The sequence below is a fragment of the Cucurbita pepo genome, chromosome 19 (assembly GCF_057944985.1).
Source record: "Cucurbita pepo subsp. pepo isolate OVF chromosome 19, ASM5794498v1, whole genome shotgun sequence".
Lineage (NCBI taxonomy): Eukaryota > Viridiplantae > Streptophyta > Magnoliopsida > Cucurbitales > Cucurbitaceae > Cucurbita > Cucurbita pepo.
Genome location: NC_141816.1, coordinates 10,672,561 through 10,682,752, shown reverse-complemented (window position 1 = coordinate 10,682,752; position 10,192 = coordinate 10,672,561). Strand labels below are relative to the sequence as shown.

At 36.6% G+C, this 10,192-nt stretch overlaps 5 protein-coding genes across 5 annotated transcripts; 1 reads left to right on the top strand and 4 right to left on the bottom strand.

The window, feature by feature from the left end:
* Window positions 1-175: 175 nt before the first annotated feature.
* PNSL4 (FK506-binding protein 16-2) lies at window positions 176-2,514 on the bottom strand. Its single transcript, XM_023661688.2, has 5 exons — window positions 2,067-2,514; window positions 1,768-1,860; window positions 737-797; window positions 578-646; window positions 176-428 (listed from the first exon to the last, which is right to left on the bottom strand). Exons 1-5 carry the CDS (start codon window positions 2,400-2,402, stop codon window positions 349-351), a joined length of 639 nt encoding a protein of 212 aa, XP_023517456.2. The 5' UTR covers window positions 2,403-2,514; the 3' UTR covers window positions 176-348.
* Window positions 2,515-2,553: 39 nt separating this feature from the next.
* Window positions 2,554-4,768, bottom strand: LOC111781996 (Cupredoxin superfamily protein). Its single transcript, XM_023662752.2, has 5 exons — window positions 4,449-4,768; window positions 4,248-4,340; window positions 3,951-4,169; window positions 3,689-3,865; window positions 2,554-3,621 (listed from the first exon to the last, which is right to left on the bottom strand). Exons 1-5 carry the CDS (start codon window positions 4,728-4,730, stop codon window positions 2,665-2,667), a joined length of 1,728 nt encoding a protein of 575 aa, XP_023518520.2. The 5' UTR covers window positions 4,731-4,768; the 3' UTR covers window positions 2,554-2,664.
* Window positions 4,769-6,445: 1,677 nt separating this feature from the next.
* On the bottom strand, window positions 6,446-6,934 carry LOC147786718 (protein TAPETUM DETERMINANT 1-like). The gene is made up of 2 exons (XM_087120244.1): window positions 6,931-6,934; window positions 6,446-6,756 (listed from the first exon to the last, which is right to left on the bottom strand). The coding sequence occupies exons 1-2, from the start codon at window positions 6,932-6,934 to the stop codon at window positions 6,446-6,448; spliced, it is 315 nt and encodes a 104-aa protein (XP_086976370.1).
* A 768-nt stretch (window positions 6,935-7,702) lies between these two features.
* Window positions 7,703-8,310, bottom strand: LOC111782230 (protein TAPETUM DETERMINANT 1). Its single transcript, XM_023663064.2, has 2 exons — window positions 8,236-8,310; window positions 7,703-8,155 (listed from the first exon to the last, which is right to left on the bottom strand). The coding sequence occupies exons 1-2, from the start codon at window positions 8,291-8,293 to the stop codon at window positions 7,845-7,847; spliced, it is 369 nt and encodes a 122-aa protein (XP_023518832.2). The 5' UTR covers window positions 8,294-8,310; the 3' UTR covers window positions 7,703-7,844.
* A 342-nt stretch (window positions 8,311-8,652) lies between these two features.
* LOC111782224 (Tetratricopeptide repeat (TPR)-like superfamily protein) lies at window positions 8,653-10,061 on the top strand. The gene has a single exon (XM_023663051.2). It carries the CDS (start codon window positions 8,741-8,743, stop codon window positions 9,896-9,898), a length of 1,158 nt encoding a protein of 385 aa, XP_023518819.1. The 5' UTR covers window positions 8,653-8,740; the 3' UTR covers window positions 9,899-10,061.
* Window positions 10,062-10,192: the final 131 nt, after the last annotated feature.

Below are 10,192 nucleotides of genomic sequence, written 5' to 3'. Positions count from 1 at the left end.
ATAGAGGAACGAAACATTCCTAATAAGGGTGTGGAATCTCTCCCTAGTAGACACGTTTTAGAACCGTGAAACTGATGGTGATACGTAACGGGCCAAAACGGATTATATTTACAAACGGTGGCCTTGGGCTGTTACATGCATATCCCAAATATCAGTGTGGTTCTACTTTTTCACATGGGAGAAAAACGAAATGGGATGTATTCAAATAGCTGTGTCGTGAGTATAACTTCAAAGAGAAACTAACAACGCGAAGGATTATATGATTGAATATAATAGAAAAGTCAGAAACTCACTTATTCTGTGTTGTCTATCTACAAGAAATTTGTAGGAAAATGGATATCATTTCGTTCACTTCCTATTTCCGGAGTAGACTCCAACGAAGTTTATATCATACACAAGAGTTGCATTTCCAGGTATATTGCAGTCACCTGTAAAGGCAACACAAATGGCATTAACCAAAGAGTAAACTACAGTAATAATTCCTACAAGAAGGAATCACAGGCAATTTGAGACATGTTCATGAAGATTTAGATAGCCAAAGCTCAAAACAAAAGCTGTTTGGTTTAAAGAACTCGACCTGAAAAGCAGCCTGCTGGCTCTGGACCATACGCTAAATGTGGAGGAATCTTAAGTTTACGTTTCCCACCTAGGCAAAATCAGCGGGGCAATGATTCTTGGAAGCCAATAAGAAGTAAAAGTAGCCACAAAATCCTACTCATTATGCCTGTAGACATACCTACTAGCATTGGAGGTACTCCTTCGCCCCCTAATATTCCCTGATCCAATCCTCTTATTACCTGGTCACAAACTAATCAATATTAATCTTCCAGTCAGTCACAAATTAACTAATATTACGTTGTGTTTTGCAACTAAACCCACTTAACAAACTACTCAACAAAGGGAAATGAGTGTAGTTAGCCACGCAGTTAATGAACTATTCATCCATATTGGTTGCAAGTATGGGTAAGTTTTTAGTTAATGAACTATTCATCCATATTGGTTGCAAGTATGGGTAAGTTTTTTTTTGTAACAGCTCAAGCCCACTCCTAGTAGATATTGTCTGTTTTGGCCGTTACGTATCGCGTCAGCCTCACGGTTTTAAAACGCATCTACTAGAGAGAGGTTTCCACACTCTTATAAGGAATGTTTCGTTCTTCTCTCCAACCGATGTGAGATCTCACAATCCACCCTCCTTGGGGGCCCAGCGTCTTCGCTGGCACACCACTCGGTGCTTGGCTCTAATACCATTTGTAACAGCTCAAGCTCACCGTTAGCAGATATTGTCCACCTTGGCCCGTTACATATCGTTGTCAACCTCACGGTTTTAAAACGCATCTACTAGGGAGACATTTCCACACTCTTATAAGGAATGTTTCGTTCTCCTCTCCAACCGATGTGGGATCTCACAATCCACCCCCCTTGGGGGCCCAGCGTCCTCGCTGGCACACCGCTCGGTGCCTGGCTCTAATACCATTTGTAACAGCTCAAGCGCATTGTTAGCCTCACGGTTTTAAAATGCATCTACTAGGGATAGGTTTTCACACTCTTATAAGGAATGTTTCGTTCTCCTCTCCAACCAATGTGGGATCTCACATTCTTACTCCTAATCTTGTGCATGGGAGGAGAAAAATTTTCAGTACCCTCCCATCTTGATAACCGAGACCTTTCCTCCATTGCTCCCAAAGGCTGTAGTTGCTCACTTTCGAATAAATTGTACACACTTTTCAACCTACCTTAAGAAACTGTACAAAACATTTAATCAAATACCTTGCCTACACCAATGCGCATGGTGAGAGGTCTAGCTCGCTTGTAACTGCTATCAAACACTATCCCATCAGCAAACCTTGCAGTGTAGTGAACCTGCATTTAAAAGGTACATAAGCCAACAACAATTCACAAAATCCTGTATGATTTTATGAAACGATTATCAATTGAAGAACATTTCATTAGCAAATTGCAAAAAGTAGGCATTGGAGGGAATTGGCGATTGCAACAAAGCAATGCAAGAGCATTTCAATTTTATGGTAAGCGAGAAACAAACTTCAAAATTGAAGTTAGGAACTGACATTGATAAGCTCATTATAAGGAACTTCCTCACCGGATCCCACGGCAAGGTCGCAATAGCCAAGGCCGGAAGGAACATATCTGAACTCGCAAAGGGGTTCACCAACAGTCGCATAGTATTCAATCCTGGTAGCGTTGGCATCCAAAGGCGACAGAGCTAGTACCGAAGCAGCAAGAACCCCAATGCCCACATTAGATATTGCCTTCTTAGTAGCAGAAACTGAGGAAGAAGAAGAAGAAGAAGAAGGGGTGGGTTTAACGGCGAAAGATAATCTGGGGCTGAAAATTTGGGAAGCCTGAGCTCTTGGGGTTGTGAAGGTTAATGAAGAGAGCGCCATTTCAGTATGATCGGACTGTGCTCTGTCTGATCCTTTGCGGCAGTGTTTGAATGAGTGGCGGCGGAGTATCGCCCATTACATTTGGATAAGATTTTGAGTTCTTCACATATTTAAAACCACAAACGAAAATTTTCATATATAGAACAATTAATTAAATTTAATAATAAGCAACACTAATTTATTTTATTACACATACCAATTACAATTATCGAACTAATATTTTTTTAAAAATTAGAACTAAAGAATATGGGCAAATAAAAAATTAAGGCCTTATGAACCTCTTGCTCTCGCCACACCCCATGATCGAAGTAGGCAATTTCTGAACCTTTTCGATCCCTTCCTCAAAAACAACACCCATTCCCATGAAGAAATGGGCGTCGATATGGCAATGGAAGGCCCAAACGCCAGGATTGTCAGCCACAAATCTCAAAGCCGTCCATCCGAATGGGTGCAATGGCACAGTGTTCTTCATGATCGGATTCACCAAATTGTACTTGCTTGGATCCTTAAACATATCGAATTTTCCTTCGCCGTATCCCAAAACCCAGAAATCATGGCCGTGCAAATGCCAAGGATGAGTTTCGCTGGTGTTTAGAGCCATCATGTTGGCGTTCTGTAGAATAATATCCACCGTTGAATTGAAATCCAATCGGTAAATGGCGTCGCTCACCGTCGCTTCAGGGTTGGGCGGCGGAACAAAAATGTTGTAGTTCTTGAAGTCGTAACCAGTGGGTGGTTTCGCCTGGCTGAATGTGTGGAGAAGATTGTTCTTTAATGCAATAAGGTAAGGCGTGTGCGGCATATTGAACGACACGTTGTTTAACGACCACCGCCGGCGTCCGTTCACGGTGTTTTGTGTGTTGAGTAGCACGATCACTTTGTCAGCAGCTTTTGGCGGCGGGTGGATGAAGCCCTGTCGGGCTTTGATGGCGTGGCTTTGAGCTAACCGGGGTGCAACCGCATTCCAGGCAGGTCCTGCCGGAGGTGTTGTCGGAGGGAATTTACGTTGGTGATTTGGGTAGTAATTGAAAATGGCTAAACCAAGAGGGGTGGTGCTGTTCCGGCTGACCACATTGGTTGTAATCCAGTAGTTTCTAGAAGGGTTTTGATCGGCTTTAATCAACACAGAATATGTTTCGCCGGAGTATATGAACAAGTTGCTAACTTGAAATGGCTCGACGTAATGCCCATCTGCTTCAACCACTGTCATGGTGTGACCCTGTTTTCAATACACTCTGTTTCAGCCATTTCTGAAGAATTTCAAGCAATTAAATTAAGATTATTACCTCAATTTGGAAACTTAGAGCTGAAAGGGAAGTGAGGCTTGAGACCCTCAACCGGTAAGTTCTTCCCGGTACGACGGTGATTGGATAAAGAACACAGTCCGGGCTGGATGAGTTGCAGGTAGCAGAAGCTCCCAACCGAGAGCAATTGAACCGTCCCCTTCCTTGAATCAAAAGCGACTGAGAAATTAGAAAAAAAAAAACCCATTAGTAAATGAATGAATCAGTTCGAATTAAACAGGGGAATTTGGGAAATTGAGGTTACATCAGGCTCGCCGACCCAGGTGAAGGCAGAGCCGGCGGCAGCCAATCCGGCGGAGTGTTCATGGCTGCTTTTATGATACCAATCGGTGAGTATAAGATTCCGATCATGATCGTAGGCGAACGGCTCTGTTTGACCCTCTGGAAGCCAAACCACAATGGATCCATACAGACCATCTTCTCTTTGCATGCCGTAATGCGCATGGTATAAGTAAGTCCCTGGCTGCAAATTTCAAATTCGACAAACTCAACCCCAAATTCTTCATTAAAAAAAACAAAAACCAGCAAATCCAACACTCACCCTGTCGACAACAAACTGATATTTGAATGTTTCACCAGGCAAAACAGGACATTGAGTGACACCCTCTGTTCCATCGCTCCAAGGTGTTCCAATCTTCAATTACAACACAAAATCCAAACACATTACAACAAAAAAAAAAAAAAAAAAAAAAAAAAAACCAAACCAAACCAAACCAAACCCACAAGATGAAACTCAAAATACCTGTCGGATTCCATGCCAGTGGATAGCGACATTTTCAGTAACAAAGCTGTTCTTGAGCTCAACGATGACAGTGTCGCCTTGATGGGCATAGATAGTGGGACCAGGAGATCGGCCATTAATGGTCAAAGTGAGCTTTTTGAAGCAATCAGGGGACTTCAACTCAGACTTAACTTCCCATTTGTAGTACAGAGTTCTTGATTCAGCAGTTCGAGATTCCCATAAGAACACGAAGAAACAGAGAAGAATTAGCAGGTATTGTCTACTCTGTAACAGCGAACCCATTTTTGAACCGTTCTAGTAATCGATGGTTTGCAGAAGAGCTTGCAAAGGTCTATATAAATATCCTACAATCGTTGACCCGTTCAAACCCTGGTCCACTTTAAACCCCTAATATATCTTACCTACGTATACCCATTATTCAAGTAATTAGGCCATATAATTATTTAATCATAGCTTATTAATATCTTGGTTTAGATGTATTTAATATTTCAAAAAGATATTCTATGTGAATTGTTTACATTATGTTTAATTCTTCCCTTTGTTTCAAAGTTTAATCAATCCAATTTTTTAATAATTGAGAAAGTATCATACCAAATAATTTTATTCTAATATTTTAAAATTTTTAATAAATAAAAAATATTAAAAAAAATTAATTAATTGAGAATTTTATTGTAAGGGCTCAATTTAGGACATAACTCTAATACCAATAGAGATAGTATTCCTCACTTATAATATCATAATCTTCCACTAAATTAATCAATGTGGGACTAACTCCCAATAATCCAATTAAATTGGATAATATTTACATAAAATTAATTATAGTATTTATTTATATATTTAAATACAAGACAGCATATTTGAATAGTTATGGTTGATATATGGAATTCAATCAACCCAGTCTTATTTGTACAAAAGTGAATGTGTTTGGTGGGACTTTTTAAATAATAAATTAATAATATATATTTTTAATTCATAGTAATGATGTGATGGTTTTAATTTGACTATTTCTTAGTCTAACTTAGGATGTTTCGTTCGAAATTTATAAGGTTGCGTTTTTAACAAAGTAACACAAACAATATCATCATTTAAAATTCAGTATTTTTTTTAATTAAATTTATAATAATTTAGTTATTAAAGTATGGTTAAAAATTAACATGAATTAAATTATTGAATTTAAAAGTATAGATAAATGGTTAATTTAATATTGGTCGAAATTTTTTTAAATTTATTGCAAAAAAAATGTCTTGTTTCGGGGTTTTCGTAAAATAAATAGAATCATAAACGGGATAGATAATATTTATTTTTTTATTAGATAAATGGGGTTGGAAACGGAATTATATTCTCCGTTCCCTTCTCGCCCAAATCCATCCCTACCCTATTTAATATAAATATAATTACAGACATTAAAAATATATATATATATAATATTATTTTTTTAAAGAGATTCTAATGATAATATTTAAACTAAAATTGTTATAGGTAAACTATTTACAATGGTAATATATTGTGAATTAATTTTGAGATAATTTTTAAAATATGGATATTAAATGTTATTTGAAGTAATAAAATAGCAATGGGGCCGCCTTAAATAAATAAATAGATTGTTTAAAAAAGAAATTATAGTGATTAGAATATGTCGTTATCGAAGGTTTGTTTATTCTCCCATCCGCGTAACCCAATTTAGATGAAATCAAACTTTATATTAAAAAGTCAATTAACTTTATAATTACTCTCTCTTCCAACATCTTCAACAGCTATTTTAGCTTCTAATGTCGAAGAAACATCCTTAAATTATTGTCTATTACTAAAAAAAACATGTTTCTTAAGTCGTCGAAGTAACCATATAAAATCCATAATAATTGTCGAAGCTTTCTAACGGATAAATCAAGGCAACGTGTACTTGTTCTTAAGTTGAGATAGATATGAAATTTTGTGGAATTTAAATGATAAGACGTGAACAACAAGACTCAGTTACTAGCAATTAAAGATAAAAGAATTTAAGAACAAGCGATGTGAGAAGAGGTTAGTTTGAAGTTGAATTGAGAGTTTTGTGCATAAGTGAAGGTAATAGGAGTTGAGTTGAAGATTGGGAGTCCATTGTTGACTAAGCATTCAGTGTCGGTAATGGCTAATATCAAAGGATCGATGCTTTTTGTAGTTTGAAATCCTCTACAATCAAGTTTCACTTCTGATTGAGAACACAAACAGTTGTTATTTACTGTTGTATTCCATTCTGTCATTCCATGAATTTGAAATCCAGTCATACTCTGAGTGATTGTTATGTTGCTCAGGAAACACTGAGAATTTCCTGGAAGAATAAATAATTAATAAAAAAATATCGGGATAATGGAAGAAAAAGATGAAATAAACCATAAAAATGGGTAATAAATAAATACGATTAGATATTAACCTAACGCAATTAGTCCGGTAATTAAGGTACCATAATATTTAAAATTGACTTACCATATAAGGATTTGTATACTCATTGTCTTCCTATTTTACTAATTAGCATTTAAAGCACAATTATGAAATTTTGATTAGGTCAATTTTACCGTTTCTTTTTGAACCAAAAATTACCCTTACAAAATTTGAGATTTATTGATATAAATCTAAATAAAATTATATACTCATTCTTGATTTTTTTTAACGTTACTGTTATACTCTAAATTAGGGGTGTATATTCAACCCAACAATCTAGACCAACCCAACCCAAATTATTTGAATTGGGTTGGATTAACTTTTAGGGTTAGTTTTGGTTCATATTTTTAAACTCTAACCGATTCGGTTAGGTTTCGGATTCATGGGACAAATCCATTGGGTTAATTGTAGCCAAATAAAAATATATAAAATATACTAATAAGTTTACATTAATGATGGGTCTGACACAGTGATCTTTTGTAACTAAACGTCAATCAAATACATTAATTCTTTTATATTATTTTGTTTTCATTTCTTTTATATTATTTTGTTTTTATTATTATTGTTTAATTTCTTTTTCTTTTATATATATTTAAAGTACCTTAATATTTTATTTTATTATTTTTAGTTTTTCATTTTTATTTTCTTATATAAATATTTTAAAATTACCTTAAAATATAATAACGTGTTTTTAATAGAAAATTATTTAATTTGAGAATATAATTTATGCTCAATTGTTAAACACACAAATATATGTTTATTTAGTAACAAATAGCTATCCTGGTGACATATAAATATTTTACTGTCAATAGTCAAAATTATTTATGAGCAATAAATATAAAAATAGTTTATTAGTGATTGATATAGATCAAGACAACATATAATTCTTATACTAAGATAAACATGAAATTTTGGACCATTCAAATGACAAGACGTAAACAATAAAACCAAGGTACGGGTAATCAAAGACAAAAGGATTTAAGAACAAGCGATTTGGGAAGAGATTAGTTTGAAGTCAAATTTAGGGTCTTGTGCATAAGTGAAGATGACGGGGTTCGATTTGAATATTGGGAGTCCATTGTTGACCAAACATTCAGTATCAGTAACGGCTAATATTGAAGGATCGACGCTTTTTGTAGTTTGAAATCCTCTACAGTCAAGCTTCACTTCTGACTGAGAACACAAACAGTTGTTGCTTATTGTCACGTTCCATTCTGTCATTCCATGAATCTGAAATCCAGTCATCTTTTGATCGATTGCTATGTCATTTGAAACACACTGAGAATTTCCTAGAGAAAAAAAATATATATTTAATATAGAAATCTAAATAAATAAAAGGACGACATGGAGTTGAAATTGAAATTTATACCTTTGCAAAGGAGAGAAACGAAGAGAAGAGCAGCGAAAAGCTTGGCGAAGGGAGCCATTTTCCTTTTTGTTATGAGGTTTTGAGTGGGTGAAAAAGTGAATTTGGGACTGTCCTATTTAAAGGGCTTTTGTAAATATGGAAATGGTAATAAATTAATAAATAAAATGATTTTGTCAATTACACCCATTAATTACGAGATTTGATGGTAATAAATAAATAAATAAATAAATAAATAAATAAATAACTTGATAATTATTAGGGTATATATGAAAATCCCCACAGTGGGCCGTGGTGTATAGATGGAGCCCAATAGGAAGCTCATTTGGTATTGGGATATATGGGCCTGTCATTTTGGTCCAACATAAATAAGAAGCCCAAGCCCATATAATTTGATGTCCATCAATTTATTTGGATCCAAATAGAGGAGGCTATCCATCTCTGATCTGTTTGCGCCGGTTTATGAGATCCCGGCGACTGCTCAATCTCCGGATCATCATCGCTCGAGATGGAAAGTGAGTCGCCGTCACCTGATTCTGGTACTCACAGAACTTCCGATACCGAAACCCTAACATCAGCAATCGAGGAATTGACCATTTCCTCCGATCCTTTAACCAGTAAATTCAGTTCGCTTGACGATCTTGCGCACGAGCTTTCCTCTCTTCAAGATCTCGCAACTCGCGGCTCATGGCGTTCGATTTTGGATAAGGTTGCTAGGGCACGATCTCTCTCCCTGCTTCAAAAGCCCCATGATCACCTCACTTATCTCTCTTACAATGTTCTTGCCCTCGTCAAATTGCGTCGTTTCGCTGAAGGCTTGGCGGAACTTGATTCTCTTGAAGATCTTGATAGCTCTCAATACAGGTACGAAACTTATCCAAGTGTTTACCCTAATCGTACCGGCTCGATGGTCCCTTTTTCACTCCGGTGGCTACATGCCTTGATCCCTATCAAAATGGGCGAGCGTCAAGAAGGGCTGGATCGGTTATACGAACTTCTGGATTTTGTACAGTCAAAAGTGAAGGATAAACAGGAGAAAAATCTTGATGTCTCAGTGGATTTGTGGAAGAAAAGGGAAGTGTTTGTGATTAACTGTATTATGGGTCATCATTTAAGTAACAAAGAGTTTGGGGTTTGTTTAAGTTTGATTGATAATTTGCTTAGTCGGGATTTTTCAGACCCTGCTCTGATTTCGAAACTTGGGTATATACAAATGCACGTCGGTGATATTGAAGGTGCAAAGCGTTCTTTTAATAAGATTGAGGACATGGTTAAAGAAGGGAAGAGTAGTGTGTCATTGAGCGAGGTAGAGATCAAGAACCTTGTGAATAGGAACAAGGCGTTGGTGTTCTTGGTGGGTAAGGACTATCTATCAGCAGTTAGGGAATACGAGGAGTGCATCGAGAGGGACCATACGGACGTGGTGGCCATTAACAACAAGGCTCTTTGCTTGATGTACTTGAGGGATTTAGCAGATTCGATTAAGGTACTGGAAAATGCACTGGAAAGAGTTCCTACTGTGGCTCTCAATGAAACAGTCATCGTGAATCTGTGCAGTATGTATGAATTGGCTTATGTTAATCACTCTGAGATTAAGAGAACGCTCAATAACTGGATTGCCCGTGTTGCTCCTGATGATTTTGATTCTTCCTGTACTCGGATTTAAGGTAGTTTTTGGTGTTACATAGCTTAGGCAGCATCTGTGCCCCCCCACATTTTTGAGCGTGTGGGTGTTAAGTTTATTCCTTGTATGCAAATCTGTTCTTCTCTTTTTTGGGTGTTACCTGAACCTTATACATTATACAGTTCATCATTCGTTTGCTTCCTTATCTACTGTGTCATGTATGTTGTACCCTATGAGTTGCCTTTTAGAATGGTATATTGATATGTTAACTGTTATGATTGAATAAACGAAAAACTTCAACCAATTTGGTTGATGGTTCTTGTTGTCCAAGCCTCA